General features: G+C 40.6%; 1 protein-coding gene across 1 annotated transcript; it reads left to right on the top strand.

Moving 5' to 3' along the window:
* Nucleotides 1-15883: 15883 nt before the first annotated feature.
* On the top strand, nucleotides 15884-24042 carry LOC117021203 (beta-defensin 109). Its single transcript, XM_033104028.1, has 2 exons — nucleotides 15884-15938; nucleotides 23837-24042. Exons 1-2 carry the CDS (start codon nucleotides 15884-15886, stop codon nucleotides 24040-24042), a joined length of 261 nt encoding a protein of 86 aa, XP_032959919.1.
* The last annotated feature ends 2742 nt before the right edge of the window (nucleotides 24043-26784 follow it).

Genomic DNA, 26784 nt, shown 5'->3' with positions numbered 1-26784 from the left:
TCCTTAAGTGTGTCTTTCTAGGGTTTGCACACCACATCCCAAGTTCACCAATGTCCTTCTCATGGTTGGTTTTCTTTTATATCCTCCTGCTTGGTTTTCCTTATGGAACTATTTTCTTTTTTGTAGATTTAGGACTCTGAATCTAAACTACCCCAAGAGACCTGGTAGCTTGTCATTACTTTAAAGAGTTTGTACTCTGATCTCTTAGGTTTTTTATTGTTATTATCATTAGTGTTAGTGTTAATGCCACTATGATCATCATTGTTATTCTTGTTATTGTAATTCATTACTATTTGTATTATTACATTTATTAGTACGAATTTTTTTTGCTTGTTGTTAAACAATATTGAATAGAGTTTCCCTGTTTACAAACGGTGTCCAATTAACTGAAGACCCTTACAGAGGGTTCTCCAAAAGACATACACACACTGATTTTCCCAATTCCAGCTGTACCAGTCGGTCCCCTCTTGTAAGACAAGTCTACGTTATACTCCAAGGCCCCTCTGGAGGCATGTGCCTGCCTGTGCTGGCAGCCCTGTGCTGCCAGCAGGGTGCCCTTAGCCATGAAATCTTTTTCTAAGTGTACCGAGGGACTGATATCATTCTTGGCTTTCTAGAAAGACCGGTTAAAGAGTCACCACTTGCCCCAGCGTTTTCAACTTCAGCTCAGAGCCAGGAAGCCAACATTAGTGAAAATTGAGGTGCAAGGGGGGCATCCTAGGAATGCCTGAGCCTCTGAAAATATTCTCAGTCCCCTCATTGTCCCAAGAAATTTTGTTACTTCACTGTAAGACACAGATATGTCAATCTGCCTACCTAAGCAACCACAGATTTTTCTAAGTTCTACTCAGTGGTGTATAAACTGACCACAAAAATAATCCATAATAAGGAAAAAAAGGTGAATAATTACTAATAACGTGCTAATAAAGTAATAATGAATACTACCAATAAAATTGTAAGAATAAATAACGATAACAAAAATGATCATCACAATGATAATCATACCACCATTATTCATGATAAAAATAAACCTAAGGTAATAGGAGAGTATAGGCTCCCCTCTGTGAATGACAAGGTACCAATTTCTAGCCTCATGGATATCAGACTCATGGCATCAGAGTCTGAGGTCTGCACAAAGAAAAAAAATTAAGGCAGAAAGTAGCAGCAGAGAGGAATAGAAAACCAAGGAGGAGGAGGACGCGGGTGAACTTGGGAACTCTTGCACAAACCTGGAGGGGTGTTCTGAGGGACAGAGATAAATGGCCTTCGGTCCTGAGCTTTCCCCTCACTCCACACCCACGAGATTTCATAAGTTGCTCCCACCCCGCCATGATGCAGCTGGCTCCATGCAAGGAACGCAGGACTCCAGACCCACGCCCAGTGTGCGGAAACCCGTACTATACCTACATTAAGCCCCTGCGTTACTTCAGCCTTCACTGCCTGGATGCCTTCTGCCAGGCGATTCTCACAGAACCCTGGCGGTCCAGACATCCTGCTTCTGCCTATCTTCCACAGGTGATGCTAGACCAGCAGGGGGCGACACAGGCCAATGGGAGTGGGTCATGGACTTCTGAACAACTCACAACTTTCTGCACTGCTCAGGCTGATTGGTCACAATTTCAGTGCCTTCCACGGCAGAACCAGAATTGCCAGGACACCTGAAGGGACTTCGAATATTTCCAGAGGCTCAGCGGGGCCTTGGACACACTTGAGCTTCAAGTGTTGACAATAGCAGTTTCTGGACTCTGAGCTGACATGGAAAATTCTAAGGAGGCACATGCTTGTGTAGACACCCTCTCCAACCTTTCCAAAGGAATAAGAGCAGTTCCTACAACCCTGAGTGGGATTAGAAAATGTTGTGATGGCTCTGGCAGTTCAAGGGCTCCCTGGGTCATCAAGGCCAGAACAAGAGGTTGCTGGCACTGAAGGGCACTTGCAAAATTTTAGGGGCTCAGGCAGATCAAGGGCATCCTCCCTCTGGACTCCCTGACATCAGAGGGCTCTCAGGAATACCATGGATGTCATTCATGACTTGTCCATGCCTGCAGGAGCAGGCCCTGTAGCCCCAAGTTGGCTTAGCAAACTTCGTGGTGACTCTGATGGCCACGAATGCCCTTGCTGGAACTTGCAGGCCAACAAAGGTGGTTGCTGGGTCCTCCAGGGTACTGTTACATTTTTCCGGAGGCTCTGGCAGTACAAGGACTCCCAGGCAGTAAAGGGAAAACGTGCAAGCAGCTGTGTATATCATGTCTATCATCATCTTCATTAAATCAAACTGCCTTTATAAATAGAGAAGCTCCATTCAGTATTGTTTAACCACCGCAAACATGATCCTAGATTAAAAATGGTACTAAAAATTAATGACAAATAAAAAACAGGACTACCGTGATGATACACAAAAATAACATAAATACTAGTAATTTTAATAATTATAGTAATATTAAACTAAGGAGACCGAGATTATAGTACAGATTCCTCTAAGTGAAGAACAAGTCATTGATATGGGGTTAGTTTGGAGTCAGAGTCCTAGGATTGCACCATGAAAAGTGTTCCATGTTTGCAGACATGAGCAACAGGAGGAAAAATATAAACAACTACCAGGAGGCCGTGGAGAGCATGGGGACTTGTGCATGAGGAATACTGGCCAGAGGCTGAAGGACTCTGGTCCTGCATGCCACAGGACACAGCAGTTTTCAGTAATTCGGCCAGATGGCTGGTTGGGCAGGGCTCCCTGCAAGGACGACAGAAACTCCAAAGCCACGTGCGTCCCACGCCGCAGACAGAAACGCTGTCTTTAAGCCCCAACACTACCTCGGCCTTCGCCACTTGACTGCCCTTTTGCCACCTGATCTGCCCAGGCCCCTCATGGTCAGAACATCTAGCCTGAGTCTGTTGGAAGGCGTGATCTTATGTGCTACCTGGCCAGCAGAGGGCGACATGGGTCAGTAGCAGTGGTTCCTTACTGTCCTGGAAGACTTAGAGAATTCTGCTCTTGCTCAGGTGGCCCTTCATCCTCCCTGTGCCTTTTAGTGCAGCTAAACAAAGCCTTCCCTATATGCTCGGACTTAAACCATTTCCAGAACCTCAGGCATCATAGGATGCCCTCTGTCTGCATCCTTTGTTAGTAAGGCAGCTCCCAGAATATAAAAATTTGAGGAAGCTTTGGAGGGCCCGGGACACCCTCTCCTGCCATTCCAAGTAGGAACCAGTGGTTGTGCCCCTCCCCACAGCTGATTTAGAAAAGTTCCCTTAGGAGCATCCCGGATGCTATCCACTGCCGTCCATGCAGTCAGGAGCAGTTCCTGGGCCCCAGAGTTGACTTAGAAAGTTTTAGATCGTTTTGTGGTGGCTCTGACTGGGCAGGGATCCCCTTACTTTGGCCTGCAGTTTAGGACAAATGGTTGCTGGGCCCTGGGGAGTACTTCTAAACGTTTGCAGGGGCTAAGCCTTCCCCAAATCGCCCCTGCTGGCCTGAGCTGGTCCCTGCCTCCAGAGGGGATTGGAACATTTTAGGAAATTCGTTAATTTCTAGCTCAACTCAGGGACTCAGGGAGTGCTCTTGCTTTCTTGGAAAGGCTGGAGAGAGGTTCCTGCCCACCTGCTCTTTTGTGGAATTTTCTCTCCTCAGGACCCTGGGATCTGATGTTTTCTGAAATAAATGTGTAGGAACGGCTCACAAAGCCCATCAGAGACTCTGGAAATGTCCTACATTTCCTTGGGTGCCACAGAAATTCTGGGGCTGAGCTGGAAGGCATCCTGGCTAACCCTGGGATCCGCTAGCACTGGCTTGGCTTGGTCTAAAGGATCTTTCGAGATGGCTCACTCATGTGGCTGTTCACAAGAGGCCGTAGTTCCTTCCATGTGGACACTTCCATAGTCTTGCTGGAATATCTTCATGAAATGTAAGCTCGTTTCACCCAGACTGAGTCCAATAACACAGAACTGAACTTGTAATACCACTTAGGACCTCGCCTTAGAACTTACGCTCCATCATTTCTGCCATAACCCATTGGTTACACAAGTCAGTCCCCTTCAGTCCGGAAAGGAACTGCACAAGGGTGTGAATACTAGAATGGAGCTATTTGGGAGGCTGGTTACCAGTTGCACTTCACTTACTAGTCCAGATCTTAATAAATGTTATTACCATATACTTAGGCACTCAGGTTAAAAATACTGGATTACTCATATATGTGCACTTTCTTTATATATGTCATTATGTCCCTATAATTTGTACCTCATTTTCCCTCCCTTCTCTCTATACAGTTTGGAGCCTCATCTAGCCTCTATTACTGCAATAGCCTTCTTCCAAACAGATTGCTCTGCCAATTTAATTAGTCACAGGCCAATTCCTAAGTATTCTTCATAAACCTAGAATCTAATTTTGCATGGATTAAGGAGTGTTTTTCACCCCTCCATGCTGCAAACACACACATACATATGCATGTGTACACACACACACACACACACACACACACACACACTACTATCCTGCTGTCATAAAAGCCAACCATGAGATTTTATTCTAAGACAGAGAACTTATAATACTTTAATATTAGAGCTAGAAAGAAGTTTACGGATGATCTAAGCTGGTATTTTCCAATGAGTATTCCAGAATAAATTTCAGAATAGCTACCTGGCTTCTAGGTAAAATGCAGGCTTCTAGCCTCCACTCCACCTTACGAAAGTGAAATTTCCTAGAGTGGATCTAAGTGTCTGCATTTTAAAGCAACTTTCCCAGTTGGTTTTATGCACAATAATAATTGACAGTCCCCTGATCTACATTGAACAGAGCTAGATCTACATAGGTGCTACTGAGATTTAAGGAAGACAATTTTCCTGTCTGTGTCCGTACCTCTAGTTAGTAGCAGGTATAAATTTAGAACTGAAATCCAGACCTGCTACCTCCATGTTCAGTGGCATTTCACTGTCCTGCATTTTTATACTCAGTGAGGAGGATTTGAGAGTATATGAACACATGATTCAACTTCCTCTTCAGTTCTGAGGAGCAAAGCATGGTCTTAGCAAGTAAGAAGCTCACGCAACACTGGGAGAAGTAAATGTGTGTTCAGCAAAGTACCATACCACATGGTGAACACAGCATTGTGGGCGTTCAGACCAGGAGTGAGGGGGTGATTAATTATTAACAGGGTGAATAAAGCTAACAAAATGTCTAGTCACCAGTTAAACTGGCTAGTTTCTCCACATAGTCTGATTCACTGTAACTTAATATAGATAGCTCTTTGTTCATATGCTTTAATCCGTTGCCAAAGTGTTTGTAGCTTATGTTCCCATTTAACAAAGTTTTCTGGTCAAAACTGTGTGCCCACATCCTCCAAATGATCTGAGTGTCCAACCAAACAAGGATTACCGGTCTCTTTATGAAGGCCACTGTGTATACATGGAACTCCTCTGTCCATGAGTGTCCCTAATGAGGTACAGAAGGGCACTCATTATCCGGACACAGACATTCCATTCTGCTGGTGCCAGAGAGCCACAGACGGAAGTCTTTTCTGCCTCTTGGAAATGAAGCCAAGCTTTCTCCTCTCTCCAACCAGGAGGACGGCTGGCCTCCTATTTACCATTCTCTTCTTGATGAGCCAAGTTCTACCAGGTAACAAAGCAAACAAATATTGTGGAAGCCTTGGTAAGAGTAGAGTGCCTGAGACCTTACGGGGATCCAGTACTCAGAGGAAAAGCCCATCGCCAATGTCCTGACAAAGGGTCTCAGAGCAAATCTGGAAGACCCACTGACTGAGAGCCCTGCAGCCACCTATCTCATTAGCTCTTTGTACGCACTCTCAGTTAAAAGCAATGAAGTTGAGGGTGTTTCAAGTGCTCGAAACCCTTTTTGCTCCATCTCTAAAAACGAATTTAATTAGGCAAGCTTACTAGCAGTTTTGAGATCTAGATAACAAAAATCAGTACGTTATCTTTCTAAATTTTGGTCTCCAAAACTCTTCTACTTACCTTCAGCAAAAGAGTCACCCTAACATACTGGCCTAAGAGATATGCCAAAGCTATAGGGGCACAGCCAGAAGGGATTGGTAGGGGATGGAGGGGGTCTCTTTTAAAGGTTTACTATGAGTCTAAGAAATCTCCAACCTACTGGCCCTCAATACTGTTGGTCCCCTGGGCTTGACTCTGCCCCTTGATGCTTCATCTCAACCCCTGGCTTTTCCTCTTCCTTTTCAACATCTAGTCTTAAAATAGAACTTAAACACAGGGATCAGAGATGACACTGCAACAGAGTGTATCTTTGTGCGTCCAGCATGCACATCTGGATCACAGGTGTACGGCACCTTGCATAGACAGGTATCCGTGTGTGCATCTTCTTGCTTTCACCCAAGGAAGTGATCAGACACCCAAAATAGATAAGGAAATTTCGTAGAACTCCTGGACGTGTAGATCCAAGCAGGAATGAGTAACTTATTGCTCCACATCAAGTGGAATATTTTATCATTTTTTCCTGACAATTCAGGGCCTCAAGGGTTGGGAAGGAGGAGGAAGGTAGTCCTAGATATATAAATGTGGACAATCCTCTTATATTTTAGAGAACTGTTGATTTCTATGCTTTCTGTTGTTTGAAAAAGGACAGTTCCCCAAATTTGCAACAGAAAATATAATGGGAGGCATGCCTGTTCTTGGTGAACTCAGACTTTCCTATCTAAAAATGTGTTTTAAAGAGCTACTTACTGCTACTGGGTAGATAGTACTTCAGGTTTGGGGAGTTGGAGAGAGGGGGTGCAGCTTGTGAGGCAAATTCTAACTTTGCTTTAGAAGAACTAATGTGGAGGAAGTAGACTGGAGAGATTGAAGTGGGAAGAGACTGGAGGTGGGAAAACAGTTCCGCTTATTAGATATCTCTTAAGCAGCACTGAGTGCCCTTACTAGGCACACAAAGAAATGACATGATGGCCCTTTGCTTCCAAGAAGGCATAGGCTGGCCGCCTTCTTTGCTATATAGTCCCGAGAGGAGTCAACAAGCCCCAAAATAGAGCATTAACACAGGATGAAGGGGAGGTTTCCTAAGTGAGAACTCTGAGAGAACAAAATCATGACCGAAAGAAAGGCAAAAGCCAAAAGCAACACAAGGTTTGACAGCTTAACTGATTGTAGGAGCCAGCTTTGGAAGGAAAACCATGGCATGAATTTAGTACTAAGAGTGTTTAAGGTTGTCTTTTCAAGGTTTTCATCTCTTTCCCTTAGTACACGTGTGTGCGCCTGCATGTGTGTGTGTGTGTGTGTGTGTGTGTGTGTGTGTGTGTGTCTTTGCATAGGTGTGAAGTATATCCACTACCCTACTCTCTATAAGGGTTTGGAGACAAATGGCAGGATGGTCTGGAACTATAGCTCCAGAGATTGAGTCAAGCTACCCCATCCCGTTGTAAAGAGCTGATATGTAAGAGACTCATTGAACACACTATGAATTAACTTGAATATGCTTTCTCTTTTTTTAAAGGGGAGAATAAGAGTTTTTGTAAACAAATGCAAAAAGATCTTTTTAATAAGTGAAAAGGACAGTTATCCTTGTTACAATTAGCAGGGAAGCTACCATAGCTACAGGTACTATAAAATCATTCATCGACAAGATTTGAAGAGGTCTTGATGATTGAGTTTATTTTTCTAATTTTATAGAGTTAAAAATCAAGGCCCTGAAAAGTGAAGTCCCTCCTGTAAGATGAAAGAGTGAGCTAACTGTCAGTCCAGGCTTTGTCTTCAGTCCTGGCTTTCCCTATACATCCCACCCTAGGGTTCCATTAGGCTGCTTCCTCTGTGTGACTCTCCAAAGACTTGTTGAAGATGAGGCCATGTCCGATTATATTAACTCAGGAGCACACAAAGCTGGTGACTTCAACGTAAAAGATAACTGTCCACATAACATTACTAATGGCCCTCCTGATTAGTATTTACTAAGTAATCATCCTTGCTAAACCTATGCGTTAGATGAAATAAAGTAATTAAAAATATGCCTGGCAATCAATTTTCAAAACATCCAAATTTTGAAAACGAATTTATTTATTTTTGTTCGTTTTCATTGTCACTCAACCCAAACAAAGGAAAGTAATGTGTGATGGTTAGAAGAGCAGAGGCCAAAGCAATACTTATAGCCGAAAAGGAATGCACCAAGACTAGAGAAGAAAAAAATAAGACACGGCTAAAGAAAGAATAGTCAGCATGGGGAATGTGGTTTCTCCTGCTGTCCTGAGGTGGTCATTTGCAGCAGGACTGCCGATTTTCTTGGGGAAGTGGGGGAGAGAGAGGAGGATAAGGAGAGGAAAGAGGGGGAAATGGAATGCGGCAGAGGACCCAAGCTTTAGCTCTGCCCCTCTCCTCTTCCTCACTAAATCACTACTGATTTGGGGTAAGTTGCTTCCTTTCCCTCTGCCTTGTTTCCTTATCTACTAAAAGTAAAATAACTAATGGGACAAGATCATCTACTATGTTCATAGTAACTCTAAATTTTGTTTCAAAAGCAAATAGCTAGACATGACAGTGTGACTACAGTACGCAATATACAAGATTTACCTGCAAAGAACTGATAAAAACCATAAAGCAAGAAAAATACCCTTAATGTGACTTGGATTCTTAGACACAAGTAACATGTGTCATCCTTTTACAAAGCTTCTTTGTGATTTGCAAATGAAATGGTCAGTGTCCAACTGCAACAAAACTGCACACATAACCCCAAGACATATGCAATGAAAATAACAACAAATTTCCATACCAACATGTTACAGGATAGAAAATTGCTCTATCTTAACCAATTATTCCACAGTCATTTACTGGATTCCTATTATATGCCAAGACTTGAGCCAGGTTCTGGGATGTATTTACAGAGACGAATAAGATGTGATTTCTGCCCTCAAGGAATTGATCATCTAGAAGTAAGATCAGGTGGGGAAACAACACCATAGTAGAAAAAAGAAATACCACAATAAAGGGATGTCTGAGAGTGTTTTATCACATGTCACAGGACACGTCAGTTGTTCATGCTCTAATAAACTAATCTCAAATGACCGTTCTAGCAGCAATAGACCAATTTTAGCTCAAGGGAATTGGAATATATATATATATATACACAATAGCTGAGCTGGACACAGATAAAAGGAAGAGATGTACAGCCCAGGAAATAAAAAACTCAGATTCCAAGTGATTTATACACAATGCTCAACAATTAGAATGATCATTGATTAAAAAACAAAAGCAAAAACAAAAACATACCCTTTAAATTATTTCCCAGTTCACATTTTAGGTAAAATGTTGTATATTTGATCTTCATACCCATTAACTAATTTCTTTGTGAACATTGAAGAATTAAATTCAATTTAATGCATTTGAATTTCAGTGCAATTCAATAGGCATTTGTTAAGTGTATACAAATGCCCTATACTGATTTGAAGTTATTCAAGAATTGGCCTTTGTGCTCCAGAATAGAAAAACTTAAATGTGCTGCTTTTGATACCTCTCTTACTGTCGTAAAAGAGTTTAAGAAGCTGTCAAGGAGCATGTTGTTCCATATGGAGACCACTCACAATTAACCACTTCAAAACTGAGCATTGTAGGGTGTGTGGCCCATCCACTGTACAGTGATATCTTAGGCTATAAATCAAATTTTAGTCAATGTTTTTAACAAGTATATTTGTTCAGCCCTCAAGAAGAACTCTTAACATATGCAATGGTTTCTGGAGCAGGACTGCAATCTCAAAAACCAGTGCCAGAGACATAAGGAGTGAGTACAGCATCAGAATGGAAGAAATACTAACATGGACACAGTCTGCATATTAAATACGAAGGAGTAGTGTTCCTTCCCCCCAGAAAAATATCCTCTCCAACAATTGCTATGAAGTATATTATCTTTTAGATCGATATTCCAGTTCCACTTTTGAAAGATATGGAAGGGTGGGGGAGAGAGAGAGAGAGAGATTGAGATTTCTCTAAAAAGTTTCTTCTACTCTAGAAAAATCAGCAGTACAGGACTGATAATAAATTAAAAATGGATCTGTGCTTTTGTATTAGGAGATAATAAGGAGTAAGAGAGCCTGGGATATGCCCTAGAAATTCTAAGGGAGCACGGCTACCCAAGTATGGTCTTTCATTACTTACATACACCCAATATTGCCAGATTTTTCAAGAATGCCAAAAATCCAAATTTTTCTGTGAAGGCAGATTTTTAAGTGTTGGTTTAAGAAATTAAATAACAACAACAACAAAAACAAAAATCCACATAAGATTGTTTCCAGACACTCTCCTTTCTCCATGTAATTCAATAAAAATTAATTATAATAACTTTCTTCTCTGTGCAGCCAGGGGCAAATTCAAAGAGGTATGTGAGCGTCCAAATGGCTCCTGCCGAAAATCTTGCCTCAGAACAGAAATTCACGTTGGGCTATGTTTAAATGGCCGACGCTGCTGCCTGCACATGAGGTATATCAACAACATTATCGATCATATTCCACCCAAGAAGCACTGAAACCTTTTTGAAGTGTTTGGATGTTTTATGCTCTCCTTCTCTCCTGCTCTCTCCTCTGTATCTTTTCTCTTACCTGGATTGTTATTGAGTCTTCAATAACTAATAAAGCAAAACTAGCAAACACAAAACCTATTTTAAAAATTCGCATGCTATGTTGTCACTCCATTGCTGATTGGTTGCCATCTCTCCGTCTGGTTTGAGCTCGCTCGCGGTTGAGCTCCAGGTTGGGTGAGGCACTTTTATCATACTTATCTATCCTTTGTGTCAAGCACTGCCACACTCTACCCTTCATCTGGGGAGACTACTCCCCTTTCCCCCTGCGAAAACAAACCACCTCATTCCATTCAGCCTTGTGGGGCTCCCTCCCTGACAAAGGGCAGCACCCAGGAAAGCTGCACGGTCAAATTTCCCCACTTCGATCAGACTTTACCAGAAATCTGCATCATGGACAGAGTAACACCTGGATAAAAGGCAATTTTTTCTTCACCCTTTTCAAAGGTGGTGCTCTGGGCCTGTCCATGTACTCCTGGCTGAGATCCACGGAATTCCTCTAGTCCACACCTTTCAATGGGTGTGGTCATTCAGCTTTTTCTCCCACTTTGGAAACCATGGTATCAGCTTCCTATGCTTGCCATAACCAATTACAGATTTAGTGGCTTAAAGCAAAACAGATGTATCAGCTGACAGTGCTGCCTGGCAGAAGTCTGACATGGATCTCAATAGGCTAAAATCAAGGTGTTGACAGGGCTGCCCTCCTTTCTGGAGGCTGTCCCCTTCCCCCATGTTCATGCCAGCAGTGGCAGGCCACTTCTATTCATCACAAGCAACCAGGCTTTAGTCCATCTTTAAAGCCAGCAATAAGTTTGACTCTTTCTCACCACAACACTCAGAACTCATCTTCTGCCTCCCCTTTTAGAACCCTTGTGATTACATTGGATATGCTGGATACACCAGGATAATCTCCCTATTTTAAGGTGAGAAGATGAGCAACTTTAATTCCACCTTCAATCTCAATTCCCCTTTGTCATGTAAGGGGCCATATTCACAGGTTGTAAGGATTAGAATATGGACATCTCTGGCAGCAGGAGGTGTGACATTATTTTACCTATGACAGCCACTGAATGTTTTTCCTACACATCTCCATTTTATTCAACTTAGAGATGGTTTTAGTTGCTTTGTGAAAAGAAATTGTCATTGTTAAAGTTTTCTTTTGTTTGAAAACTTGTATGAAAAGTTTTTAGGTACAGTTGATGTGGGGACAGAGTCCCAGAGAACAGCTTCCAGCCTCTCTGCCTCATGTGGAAAGGTGCTGGCTCGGTTATTAGATGGCCATCAGCTGTAATCAGATGGCCATCTGCTAGGGCTGAGTGGCCATCAGCTGTAACCAGTTAGCCATTAGCCACTAATATAACTGCCCTGGCTACACTAGGGGGTTGGTTGGTGGGCAGAGAAGCGGATGGCAAACTGTGGATTTTGTGGATCTTGTTTCCTGTATCTCCAACCCAGCCAACAGCAAGAATATAGTGGTGTGAACCCCCTATCCATTGGCTCCATTGTTGTTCCTTTTTGGCCTCACCATATCATGTGTTCTTATGCAGGGAGTGGGACCAGAGACCCTACATGACAGTTGACATACCATATTATATTAGTTTTAGGTGTACAATATATTGTACACCTAAACAGACATTTATATAACTTATGAAGTGATCCTCCATAAGTCTAGTACCCGCCTGACACTATATATATATGAATATATATAGATATATAGTAATATATGAATATTATATGAATATTATTCAACCTTAAGGAAAGGAAATCATTTGTGACAACATGGGTAAATCTGGAGGACATTATGCTAAATGAAATAAGTCAGACACAGAAAGACAAATACTGTGTGATCTCATTTACGTGTAGAATCTAAAGAAATGGAACTCATAGTAAGAGAGAGTAGAACAATGGTTACCAGGGGCAGGGGGGCAGGAGTCGGGGAGATGTTGGTCAAAGGGCACAAACTTTCAGTTAGAGGATGACTAAGTTCTGGAGACAAACAAAACAAAACGAAAAACCCTTGATTCTATACTTTTCCAGTGACTAAGTTCCCTCTTCCATAGTATGCTCCTCGGTGTGGGACTGGGACTGTGCAAATTCCATTTATTTCCCAGACTCCTTTGCTGAGTGGCTTGCGATTAGGTTACAGCAAATGATAGGTACTGTGGGGAGCTTGGAGTTTGGAGAAGAGGAGAAGGGACTTCCGTCCTCATTTTTGTTCCTGTCACCATTGTCCACCTTCTGATGGCATTCTAGAACCAATCTCTTCATGTCTTCAGATACCAGCAGCAACTAGTTGATGCCCCTTTTTCATACTAGTATGTCTGGGGACCGACTCTGAAAGGTCTCTCCTCTGAGCTCCAGAGGCACCAACCACAGCTGGGCAGTGTGCTCTTCCTCTAGGAGCCCGCCCAGGCAGGCTCTAGCGTGCTCCATGCTGTTGTCTCACCGAGGTGTGGTTTACGCTGCCTGTTTACCTCCACATGCCTTTTGAGCCCTCAAGATCTGTAGAACAAATCCTGACTTAAATCCCCTTTGTTCAAAATGCTAGTGTGTTCTAACTGACTGGATCCCAGCTGATGTCGCTGCTACTGTCACTGCTGCTCTCACGATGACTATGTCATCCTATTGTCTGTAAGATACACATGAATTCAGGTGGGAGCATATAGAAAAATATAGAAATTATTCATTGTCAGAATCTAATGTGTTTTTTAAATATGATGAAAAGTACGTTTTTAGATAACTGGAACTGCTACTCGATTTTTACAAACTGAAAAAAGTATTGAGTTACCAGATCACTCAAATAAGCCTAACAAATTTCAGCAAATGTCACTAAAATCCTTTTAGATATCCATTTAAACATCCACCAAGGATTCTAGTATACTACTAAGCATTTAAAATATCAACTTTCTAATCCCTTAACATAGAACACATTAATAGGTACATATACGTAACAGAACACAACAAAATCTTAAAGGAATTGTTTCCTATTACACTTCAATCAATACCTTTTGGGGTGTAAAGAAAGATACAGAATGAATGAAGATAACATTTAGCAAAATAAAAAATAAAGAGGCAATATTTTTGATAGCCAGTGGCATGGCTGCCTGGGTGAGGTTGTATGGTGCAAGGAGGGAGATGAAGCAGCAGTCATCCTTGGGTTGGGGGAGGGGGAGTTCAACAAAAGTGAAATGGCAAAGCTGTGAATGGCAAAATGCATGAGAGTCACCAATGTTCAAAAACAAAGAGGTAACAGACGGTCTTCTCTTTCTGGCTCTCATATCTCAGAATCAGATGGCCACACATGATTATCTGAAGTTTTGGATAAAGCAATGAGATAAAGCAAACAAGCAAGTAAAAACTCTCAATAGATATTTGTTTGCTTTCTTCCATTGTGATGATACAGCTCCTGATGACATGAGATGGGATTTGTTACTAAATATTATAATTGCTTCTGCTCACTTCCTCATTATATTTATTACCAATAGCTATGTATCTTTTTTCATCAGGATCTGAAATGTCTCTAACAGCTTTAATACACTCTCTCACAGGGTATTCATGGTTCTTCCTTCTTCCAACAAGGATATCAAGTTGAAAAATGAACACTAAGCATTTGTTTATCACAGGGAATACTCTTGAACCAATGATTGTTTCATGATGTTTCTTTATTATCTCTCTCTCTCTCTCTCTCTCTCTCTCTCTCTCTCTGTGTGTGTCTCTCTCTCTCTGTCTCTCTCTCTGTCTCTCTCTCTCTGTTTCTCTCTCTCACTCTCTCACTCTCTCTCTCTCTCGAGAGATGTAATTATATGCAAGGTAGATGTGGTCATCTGTATGGTTATTTTATACATTCACCTCTTTAACATATGTCTGGAAAAGACCTGAAATACAGCTGTGACACCTTCCTCTTGCTCCCACCTGAATTCATGACCTTGAAGAAGGAGACAAACTTGTCTTATTAGCTACCTGTTGCTGTGTAGCATATGACCAAAAGTTAGCATCTTAGTACAATAAACATGTTTACTATCTAAACAATTCATGTGGTGAGGCTTAGCTGAGTGTCTTTGGCTCAAGAGCTCTTCTGAGGTTGCTGTCAAGCTTTGGCCGGGATTGGAGATTCACTGTGGGTGGATGGGAGGAATCTGCTTCTGGGCTCATTCTTGTGGTTGTTGACAGCCTGATCTTCACTGGCTGATCACTAGTCATCAATCCACGGCCTCATGGGTCTTTCCATAGGCAGCTCAGAACATGGCAGCTGGCTTTACTCAGAGCAAGCGCATGAGAGAGGGTGCCCAAGATGGACAAATGGTCTTCCTGTAACCTAATCTAGGAGGTGGCATTCCATCCCATTTGTTGTGTTCTACTCATTAGTGCAGCCCACTGTCAGGAAAGGAGATTATACAAGGGCACGTGCACAAGGAGGCAGGGATCATCGGGGACCATCATAGAGGTAGATGATCCTAACAGGCAACAGAGTAGATTTTATCCAGATAGTGCATTTCGGTTAAGACAAAGTACAATTATTATAGTGACTATTCTGCCAAGATAGCAAAAGGTATCTATACTGGGAAAAGTTTTCCAAACTGTATAGCTATGATTGAATTTCAGTAGTGGAATCCCAAGTAATTTATTTCTTTTTCTACTTTTCTGTGTTTTCTACATTTTCTATAATATTTTAGTTAAAGGTTTTAATTAAAATATAAACATTTATAAAAATAATAAAAATCTATTAAAAAGGCCACAAAATTTTAAAAGAGGTTGAAATATGCTTTCAACAGAGCAGTGTTGCTATAAAGATGAAATGCTGAACTCTTTTGGAGCATTTTCTATATCATTTTTTCTATGAAGCCTTTGCTGACATTCTCATTGTCCCCTTCCCATTGCTAACCCCTTGGTAGAAAGAACCACTATTTCTTTTGGGCTGTTGAGTCCTTTATATATATTACTGCAATGCACGCATTTAACTTTTCATCTCTCGTGATACGACTTGAGCTAGCTGATGTACCCTAGTTTTACAACCCTGCCTGACACACAATAGGTCATAAAGTATGGCCAGTGGTCACGCAGGCACGTGTCTATGGAAAGCAGTGGAGAACACAGCTGACAGTGAGGAGATCCTGACTCTTGGGAAATGCACAGCATTAATTTCTGCTTTCTCATCCATTGAGTTACCACCACAGTGTGTACTTTTGTGAGTGGAGATTTCCTGTGGGAGACTGAGTTATTCTCTTTTTGTCAGGCTCTACTAACCAAGAACAAACCACAGGCCCAGCCAGGGAGCATCATAAAAAGCCAGGGGCCTGCCATGCTCACCGACTCCAGGCTCTGACCATTCTAAGGCCTCTTCTCTTCACTGGCAGGTCAGCCATGAGGCGCCATGTGCTTATCTCCACTCTCCTCTTTCTGACTCTCTTGCCCCCAGGTAAGGTGGTGGCTGATCACTGGGGTCTGCAGTTTAGAAGGCTATCTGGCAGGTCAGACAAGACACTGGCATCAGTCTCATGGATTCATAAATCTAATACCAACAGCTTCGCTAGGACTATAACAGGGTAAAATAGGAAAGAGATCACTTCCTTGTTATTGACCAAAGGCTTGATGAGATCCCATTCTGCTTTCTCCAGACTGTAAATTAGGATGCCTAAAATGGACTTGTAGGCAGGTAGATCTGAAAGGCTTCAATGGCGGCTACATCTATCATTAGATCTACTCACTAGGTCAGAAGAAGAGATGGACAGAATCCTATCCACAGGAGCTGGTGCTAAGGGTGTGTCCTAGGGAACTCTGTCATATGGTGTTTGGATTGAGAGATGAGCTCTCATCATGGGAGAGGTATATCCAAGGTAGTAAAAAGAGGGTGAGCAGATACCATTTTTATCCAAACTAAACACTTTTGGAAAATAAAGGGAGCACTGTTATAACTGTATTAGAAAAATAGGCACAAACCAGAACCGCCCCAACCCAACTGGCCACAGGGTCACTCTCTATAAATGGCATGGACCCAGAATACAGTTTCGGAAAGAGGATTACAGTCTCTAGGGAGGGGTCACTGTGGAGATTAAGTGCTGATCCACCTTGTACGAAGGGTTTCTCATGTTAAATAACAGTCACAAAAATAGGTTCCAAAAGCATAAACCCAGTCCTGTAAAATGAGGCAGTTAGGAGGAACGCACACTTTGGAATACTAATGCATGCGTTATGTAGGAAGAAAACAATTGGCCAGGGCAATGGAGATAATAACACAAAAGGTGATACTCTGTGGTCATAAATCCTTAGTGTTAAGATGATTACTAGCAGTTATCAGGTTCAAACTCATTATTTTCAGATGAGATGAGTGAGGTCCATAGAAGTGCTTCACAATCCCGTAATTTAAGCATTCATACATGCATCTGGAAACAATACCTCAGGGTTGCAGAGGCCAATAGTCAACTATGTAGAGTTTGCATAGTCTGTAGGTCAGGCAAGGCTACCTGATATCATGAATGCACATGTCCCTATAAAGTAGTTTTGGGTTTCTTTGGATAAATACCCAGAAGTGGGATTACTGGGTGGGTCCTTCTTCATCTCGTTATAGCCTTTGTTTTAAAGTCTCTTTTGTCTGGTATAAGTATTGTTACTCCACTTTTTTTTAAATTTCCATTTTCATAAAATATCTTTTTCCTTTACTTGCAGTCTGTTTGTGTCTTTCCATATGAAGTTAGTCTCTTGTAGGCAGCACATGTAGGGGTCTTGTTTTCTTATCCATTCAGCCCTCCTATGTCTTTTGACTAGAGCATTTAATCCATAACATTTACATAACCATTGATAGATATGTAGTTACTACTATTTTATATCTTTTTTTCTTCTTTTTCTTAAAGAAGTCCCTTTAACATTTCTTGTAATACTGATTTGGTGGTGATGAACTCCTTTAGTTTTTTCTTGTCTCAGACATTATTTACCGTCCTTCCATTCTAAATGATAGCTTTGCTGGGTGCAGTAATCTTGGTGGTAGGTCCTAACATTAAATCACTTTGAATATTTCATGCCAATCCCTTCTGTATTGCAAAGTTTCTATTGAGAAATAAGATGGCAGTCTTATGGAAGCTCCTTTATAAGTAACTAACTGCTCTTCTCTTGCTACTTTGAAGATTCTCATTTTCTTTAAACTTTGGCATTTTAGTTATGATGTGTCGTGGTGTGGGCCTCTTTGTGTTTATCTTGTTTGGGACTCTGTGCTTCCTGGGGTTGGACGTCTATTTCCTTTGCCAGGGTAGGGAAGTTTTCCATCATTATTTCGTCAGATAGGTTCTCAATCCTTAGCTGTCTCTCTTCTTCTTCTGGTACCCCTATGATGTGAATGTTGGTACGCTTGATGTAGTCCAAGAGGCCCTTTAAACTATCCTCATTTTTTTTTTAATACATTTTTTTTTTTTGCTGTTCTGATTGGTTGTTTAATGCTACCTTAACTTCTAAATTGTTAATTCTATCCTCTGCTTCATCTACTATAATGTTGATTCCCTCTAATGTATTCTTTATTTTAGCTATTATATTCTTCTTTTCTGACTGGTTCTTTTTTATGTTTTCTATCTCTATTTTTATGTTTCCTATCTCAATTGCTTCCCGGCCTTTTGGCTAAGATCAAGTGAGTACGTTTCCTATCTCTTTGTTGAAGCTCTCCCTGAGATCATTGAGCATCCTTTTAACCAGTGTTTTCAACTCTGCATCTGGTAGATTGCTTGTCTCTATTTTCTGTAGTTTTTTTTCTGGAGCTTTGTTCTGTTTTTTCTTTTGGGACATGTTTCTTTGTCTCCCCATTTTGCCTGCATCCCTGCTTTTGTTTCTGTGTATTAGGTAAAGCTATTTATCCCAGTCTTAGTAGAATGGCCTTATGTAGTAGGTGTTCTGTGGGCCTCTCAGTGGCACAATCTGCCTTGTCACCTGAGCCAAGTGCTCCAGGTGTGTCCCTTGTGTGAGTTTTGTGTACCCTCCTGTTGTAGTTGAGGTTTGGTTGCTATTTGCCCATCAAAGGGAGGGACTGACCCTCATGCTGACTGTTTGTAAGGACCGACTGTGACTACAGTGGAGGAGCTCTTGTGCAGGGGCTGACTCTACAGAGCAAGATTCTCTTTAGCAGAGCTCTGGTACCTGCCCAGTCTGCCCTCTGGGTGTGTAATTTGTGGAGGTTGTTGGGTGATACTGTGGTGTGGTCTAAAGCTGGCCACCAGGTGTGTTGGTTCTGGGGCCTCTTGCCAGGGCCTATGTTGCAGGCCAAGGTCACAGCTGCCTGTGCCCTCCACAGGGCCACTTAGAATGAGCTGCAAAGTGATCTTCAGATGGTTACCCCTTCTGCTGGGCTTGGAGGCACCCTGTAGAGGCTAAGCTATTAACCAAGGCTGGCTGCCACTAGTGCCGAGCTTGGGGATGCTTAGCAAGAGGTACCAGGCATACCAAGGTCAGATGCTGTTTGTTTGGAGTTTGTGAACCTCTAGAGATTTTTAGGAAAATCCACAGCATGAGCCAAAACAGGCCAGTTGTATGGAAAAGCCACTGGAAGCAGCTTGTTGGGTCCATAAGTTGGATGGAGCGGGGTCTCAGGGAATCACCAGTGTGTGGCAAATGGTTGTTGGAGACTCAGGTTGTTGGACACTCAGATATGGTGCTTGCCTGCATCTGCATGCTGGGTCAGGGGAAGGCTCAACAACAGAAAAAAGTGCTTCTGCCAGCACTTCTGTCTGGAAGGAAGCTGCCCCTCCAAACTCTTGCGTGGGAGCCAGAAAATTCAGCTCCTCCCCATATGTTCCTGGTGACTTTCAAGCTGCTGGAGCTTCAAACGTGTGTCTGTCAGTGAGTAAGTACAAGCTCAGGCCCTTTAAGAGGAATTCCTGGGACTCCAGCAGCCTTCTGTCTCACTCAGCCACATTTTCCACTGTTTTTCAGAGCCAGAAGTTGTGGTGACTTTTCTTCCTGGCACAGGAACCATGGGCTGGTGAGCCTGGTATTAGGCTGGGATTCCCTTGCTCATCAGAAGGGACTTCCACAGATGAGATATTCTTCCCGATTTTTAATCACCACATGTGGGTATGGGACTAGCCCATTCCACATCTCTGCTCCTCCTACCAGTCTTGAAGTGGCTTCTTTTTTATGTCTTAAGTTGTAGGACTCAGTTCAGCTAGACTTCAGGTGATTCTCAGTGGTGGTTGTTCTATAATTTAGTTGTAATTTTAATGTGGTCATGAGAGGAAGCAAGTACAGTGTTTACCTACTCTGCCATCTTGACCAGAGTGAGATTCAATGCTCTTCATACCTTGATCTCAGACTCCTACCTTCCAGAACTGTGAGAAAATAAGTTTCTGTTGTTTAAGCCACCAGTATGAGGTGTTTTTGTATGGCAGCTTTGGAAAATTAATATAGATTCAAAAAGATATTCCATGGATGTATTAATCAGCAAAAAATGTTGAAAACTTTTCTATAAATAAAGAAGGCATTTCATATTGTTCAAAACTTCAATTAATCAAGAAAATGTAATAAATTTAAGTTTATAATTTAAGTTTATAATAAATTTAAGTCAAATAATAGTCTCATTCTATATAAAGAATAAAATGACAAAACTCAGATGAACTGAAAATCCACAATATTGTATTGACATATTTTAACTTATTCCTCTCACTAATTAATAGGGAAACTAGTCAAATATCAATAAATACATAAAATGTTTTAACAAAATGATTAGAAGACTTAGAACACCACCCTGAACAGCTACAAACTTAAAGCACTGCATCCAATTACAAAATACGCATTTTTAAGTGCAGCCAAAGCATTTCTAAAAATAGCCACTCAGTTATAAAGCAGGTGTTGAAATTTCAAAAGATTAAAATTAATCAGTTTATCAAATCAACATGTTGTACACTTTAAACTTACACAACATTATATGTCAATTATATCTCAATATCACTGGAAGAACTAAAATAATAAAATTTTGGAAAATTGGAAAACAATTTTCTTTGACCATAATTCATCTAAGCTAGAAATCATTAACAAAAATACAAATATTTAGAAATTAAGAAATATAATTCCATATTAGGCATATTTCAAAATGAAAATTAGAAAATGAGTTGTATACTAAAATAAGCTACATGTCAAAACTTGTGAAATAAAAATAAATTAGAATTTAGAGAAACAAATGAAAGAGAAAAATATATAAAATAATAAATAAAAAAGTTAGCTTTTTAAAGACTAATACAATTTATGGTAATCTGGTGACAATGATCAAGAAATGAGAACATACTTAAAATAACCATTTCAGGAGAAAATAGGTTGACATCACAACTGGTGTTCCAGAGGTTCAAAAAAAATAATATTACAAATTTGTGCACTATATTCCATCCCCTCTTGTGTACTTAGAATTTTCTCTGCAACAGTGAAGAATTTTCTCTTCACTATATCATCAATTTTCTTTCTACTAGAGTATTACCATTAGCATACAAATATGCTATTTTTCTGATCTTAAGGGGGAAAAAATTGCTCCTCTTTCAGTGGCAGCCATCACCCTCTTTCTTTATTCCACTTTGCAGTAAAACACCTCAAAATAGTTGTACATACTTCCTGTCTCCAATTCCTTGCCTCTCATTCTTTCTTAAACATATCCTGATCAGGCATTCTCCTGATCCCTTCCCCTGCTACTGAACCTGCTTTTGTCAATGTCACCAAAAATTTCTTGGTGCTAGACCCAATTGTCATTTCTCAAGGTGACTTTATTTGGCCCATCATCATTTGCCACAGATGGTCATTCTTCTTAATGTATTTTCTTGTACTTAATGTACTTTCTCACTGTTCTGTGCTGCCTCCTCCTCTTCTCCCATAATTCTTCATATTGGAGAGACCCACAGCTCAGTTCCCGGTCCTCTTCTTTTTTCTCTCTCCATCCAATCTTTGGGGCCAGACCCATCCTTTTAAATTTGCCTCTTGGACCTCACTTCTGAACTCCAGACTTGTAATGACTATCCAGTGGTGTAACTTATATCACTACTCGGATATTTAATTTCAAACTGAACTCTTGAATTCCCCCCATGAACTTCCTCTATATATAGATCCCCGCCATCACAGTGTGCCCTGGCGAGCATTTCATGGAGACTCTAGCAGCTCTTCTGCACCTCCACACCTTCAGTAGGCCTCCACATCTGCACTCTAGGAGGTGACTCTCAGGCACCTGTCCCATGACCAGTCTCAGATAGCAGCTGCCCTGTACTCAATGGAATGCCAGAGTGATGACAAGATTTCTCTTTTGTGGCTGGATAATATTCCAGTGTTATATACACCATATTTTCTTCATCCGTCAACAGATTCAACATCAGTGAATCCAACATCTGTCCTGTTAATGGACTCCTAGGCTGTTTTCACGTCTTGGCTATTGTGACTATTACGGCAATGAAGATGAGAATGCAGATATCTCTTTGAGATAGTGATTTCATCTCCTTCAAATAGATATCCAGAAGTGGGATTGCAGGATCTTAAGGTAGTTCTATTTTTAATTTTTTGAAGAATCATCATACTGTTTTCCACAGTGGCTACACAAATTTACATTTCCACCAACAGTGTACCAGGGTTCCCTTTTCTCCACATCCTCACCAGTACTTATTATCTCTTGTTTTTTTGATAATAGCTTTTCTAACAGGTGTGAAGTGATACCTCATTGTAGTTTTGATTTTCATTTCCCTGATGATTAGTGATGTTGAGCTCTTTTTCATGTACCTGTTGGTCATTTGTTAGTCTTATTTGGAAAAATGACTATTCAAGTCTCTGCCCATATTTTAATTAGATTATTTGTTTTTGCTGTTGAATTATTTGGGTTCCTTATATATTTGGGATATTATTCCCTTGTCAAATACATGGTTTGCAAATATTTTTTCCCATTCGGTAGGTTGCCTTTGTATTATGTCAATGGTTCCTTTTTCTGTGAAGAGGCTTTTTAGTTTGATGCAGTCCCACTTATTTATTTTTCCTTTTATGGCTTGTGCTTTTGGTGTTATATCCAAAATATCACCGCCAAGACTGATGTCAAAGAAATTTTCTCCTATATTTTCTTCTAAGACTTTTTTGGCTTCAGGTCTTATGTTGAAACCTTTAATCCCCTTCAAGTTAATTTTTGTGAGTGTTATAAGATACGGGTCCAGTTCCATTGTTTCAAATGTGGATATCCAGTTTTCCCAGCACAATTTATTGAAGAGACTATCCTTTCTCAATGAGCATTCTTGGCTTCCTTGTCAAATATCAGTTGACCATATACATGTGGGTTTATTTCTGGGTCCTCAATTCCATTCCATTGGTCTATCATGTCCATCTTTATAACAACACCATACTGTTTTGAGTATTACAGCTTTGTAATATGGTTTGACACCAGGAAGTGTGATGCTTCCAGTTTTGTTCTTCTTTCTCAAGATTATTTTGGCTCTTTGGATTTTTGTGTATGTGTGTGGTAGCATATGAATTTTAGGATTTTTTTTCACATATGCTCCATCTACACAGGTCTTTCTATTCTTCAAATAAGCTTAGCCAGGAACACTCCTCCTGCTATTCTGCATGCAAGGATATCTGCTTGTCTTTTTCATTCTCATCATTCAGATCTCAGTTAAATGCTACATCCTTTTCAAAATGCTTCTCCTATCCATTTTATCAACTCCATTCTCCAGACCTTTCCTTGTCCATTGTTGTATAATGTTTTCTAAACATTTGCCACTTTCTGAAATTATCTTATCAATCTATTTTTGTATGGTCAGATTTTCTTCAAAGTCCTGTGAAGATAAGAAACATTTCTGCCTTTTTCACTGTACTGTTATTAATACAAAGAAAAATGCCTAGTGAATAGATGAAATTTAGTGAATCTGTTGAAGATTCATATAAAGAAGTAAAATAATGAATAAACTGGTGCATTTAAGACATATATCTTCTCCATCCCCCTGTTGTTTCACTTTATATTTACCAAAGTTGTTTTTGAAACATAAATTAGCGATGCCATGAACTTACAAGAAAAGGAGGGAGGGCTTTATTAACATCTGGGCTGTGGGGTAAAAAGGAAAGACAGTGAACGTTATGGAGCCACTGAATAGAGCCCTTGTCCAGCTTCTTTTCTCCACATAGAAACTGACTCTGGGTGGTGAACACACAATGTGATATTAGATGTTATATTACAGAATTGTATACCTGAAACTTATGTAACTTTACTAACCATTGTCACCCCAATAAACTTAAAAAAAATGCTCAATCAAGAACTCTTCTGTTCTTACACTAAGAGTGTTTACGGTTTTACATTCATGTACTAATTATCTCATTGACTCTCTTTTCCTGCAGTAAGAAGTGGTATTGGTGCCTCCGAAAGACACTGTATGAATTTATCTGGAATCTGCAGAAGAGACATATGCAAAATAGTAGAGGACACGATTGGTGCCTGCCGAAGGAGGTGGAAATGCTGCAGAGCGTGGTGGATCCTAATACCAGTGCCCACACCACTTGTCTATTCAGATTATCAAGCACCCCTAAAGCATAAATTGACATGAAATGGTGAAAAGCCTTCAAAGTAAAATTCTTTGCATCTAAAAACATTAAAATACATGTGATGATTTACTCCAGCTCTATTATCAACTTTTATTATCCTTTGTCAATAAAAATACATAAGTAAACATTGATTTTAAGTCTACCCAGATGTTACTTCTTTGGGACTCATTTTCAGATCCAAACAATGTGTTTAAAAGTGAAAAAACCCATTTATTTAATAATATATATTTTTTAATTTGTCACAGAAAGACCAAAAAATTAACAAAAAAAGTTACAAAGATGAAAATATAATTATACAAAATATAATTAAATAGACACATAGAAAATACAAAGAAAATGAAAAGGCTAAATACAGAGGAAATCCAGAAAATATTATGGAAGGAGAGAGATGTAGATAAGGAAAGAGGAGAAAATTGGAATAAGACAAGAAGAAATAATATGGAGTAAGACATAAAAATTGTGACTGTATGTAACTGCATAACTAAAAAGAGATGAAAACAAGAAAGGAGACAGAATGGGAGAGTGAAGACCAACAGAAATGTTTATTAAGTCCTCTAAAAGATAAAATCTCAACTAACAGAGATTTTGATGTTTTACTCCTGCTGCGTCCAGCACACGAGGATTGTGGGGAGCGAGGAGGGCGGTGCAGGGTTAAGAAAAGACAGTAGCCATGAATAGAGTTTAAGTGGGGGGGGGCAAGGGACCAGCAGCCTCAAAGACTGGGCTGGGGTGCCTAATCGGGCGACACATTAGCTTTCATTAGGTGAGGAAGTAAAGGAGATAAAGCTTGTCAATCTCAAGATCTATGAATACCATACACTATAATAGGAAACTGATTCAAGCCAATCTCCCTTGCCTGCAGGCAGCAGAACCTTAAGTCTCAGGATTAATGTACTTTCCCAAGGGACAAAACCTTCATGCATATGAATAGATGGAGAGCACATCATTGAATCACTTCCCTTGCGGGTTTTGGGAAGGAATGCAGCCACAGAGGCAGAGGCTCTCCTTAGCCGGGGGAAGGTGGGGGGCTGTACCCACCTCTATGAACCCCGTGGGTTCTCCTATTGGTCCCCACTCGACTGAGCCTGGCTTGAGTTGTCCCCCGCATGGGGAATCTTACTCGTCATTGGCTGACCAGCCATCTTTTTGGGGCCAAACAGGGAGCCATAAGGTGCAAACACAAAGGAGAAGCAAAGTCCCTGAAAAGATATATCTCACAGACTCTTTCTTTGGGAGCAGGTACAAGGAGACAGACGAGTAGGCTGCTGCGTGGCCACATACTCCTATGAGGAAACATTGTGATAATTTAGATTCTCAATGTTTTACTTCCCTAGACATTATCACTTCATAGAACCCAAACATTTTACTGTAAAAATATACTGACCTCTTTTAAGTGTATGCTGTTAATATCCCTTTTAAATAGATGTTTTGATGCTTTATAACTTCTGACTACAAGTTCATCTACCTCCTTCATGTCAGAGGTTCTCGCTTTCCTTTCCTGATGTGACATCTCTCAAATCAGTTGTTAGAAGGAATCTTAGGTTTCACTCATGTATACAATTTTGATGATTAAAGAAATGTGGTTGTTTTTATAAGGACTCTGCTGTTTTCTTCCTATAATTAAATATTTATGAAGTCTTTATTCATTTTTTTCTTTTAATTTTCAGAGTGTGAACGTTTTCCACAATAATTCAGTACAGTCTTGACTAGATTTAGGGCAAAGTTGACTTTAAAACAGTGGAGTTATGCTGTAGGTCAGGGATGAGGTACATAAATGGTGAGAGAGCTTGATGGTTTGCTTTCACTTCCTTCACCTCCTTCCTTGCCACTCTCTGGAAATACCAGCCACAAGCTCCACACTTGAGTTGCATTTAGTTTACAAAGACCATGTCTTTTTTGGGTAGAGATGATCAAGTGAGCCTGTCTCCCTAGTCAGTCTAGCCCTGTATTACTTATCCACCCCTGGACTCCACCAAATTGCATGCATGATGTTTGTTCCTCAGGTAGACTAACTTCCTGTGAGTGCCTCTGAGTCTAAGAGTTCCTAAGAGTCCCTGAATCTGGCTTCATTCAGTTAAAATAATGTGGCATCCGTTATCTATAATTTGGACTGGGCACGACTCAAAAGTGCTTGTTTTCCTGATTTAGCCTGGAACCACAATGTCCTATATAAATACAGAAAAAACCTGAAAGGCTACTATCTTAATAAGATGGAATCATATTTTATTGGGGGGGGGGGCAGTTGCTGAGAAGGAGGATTACAGGGGAAAGACAAAACCCTGACAGATATATAGGAAAGAGTTCAAAACCTTGAAAGAACAACAGGCTTTGGAAACATCACAACTTCCATAAAAACAAGAGGAGCAGACTCTCTGCAGTCCTTAGGAAAAGGAACATCACAGTATGTTCCAAAAAGCTGCTGGCCACACTGATACGCTCTTCAGTTTTTATCTGTCTTCTCTTGCTGACTAGAGCATAATCTCCTTACTTGTGTCTGTCTGTCTCCCTACAGATGCCTTTTAGTTAGGCTTGTACAGTAATAAAGGTTTTTTTTGTCCCTTGGCATTTTTTTATATTTTTTAATTAAAATATCCTTCTGATACGTACATTACACCAGGTCTTAACATCCTGTCTAAATCTTTAGGATTGTTGGACAATGCCACACTTGGCTGTATAATTCAATATGTTGACTAACTTCCACGAGAGAGATTTTGTGTGTATGCGTATGTGTATGTATGTGTGTG

The sequence above is a fragment of the Rhinolophus ferrumequinum genome, chromosome 4, assembly GCF_004115265.2.
Source record: "Rhinolophus ferrumequinum isolate MPI-CBG mRhiFer1 chromosome 4, mRhiFer1_v1.p, whole genome shotgun sequence".
Taxonomy (NCBI): Eukaryota; Metazoa; Chordata; class Mammalia; order Chiroptera; family Rhinolophidae; genus Rhinolophus; species Rhinolophus ferrumequinum.
This window is presented reverse-complemented; position numbering and strand designations above follow the sequence as displayed.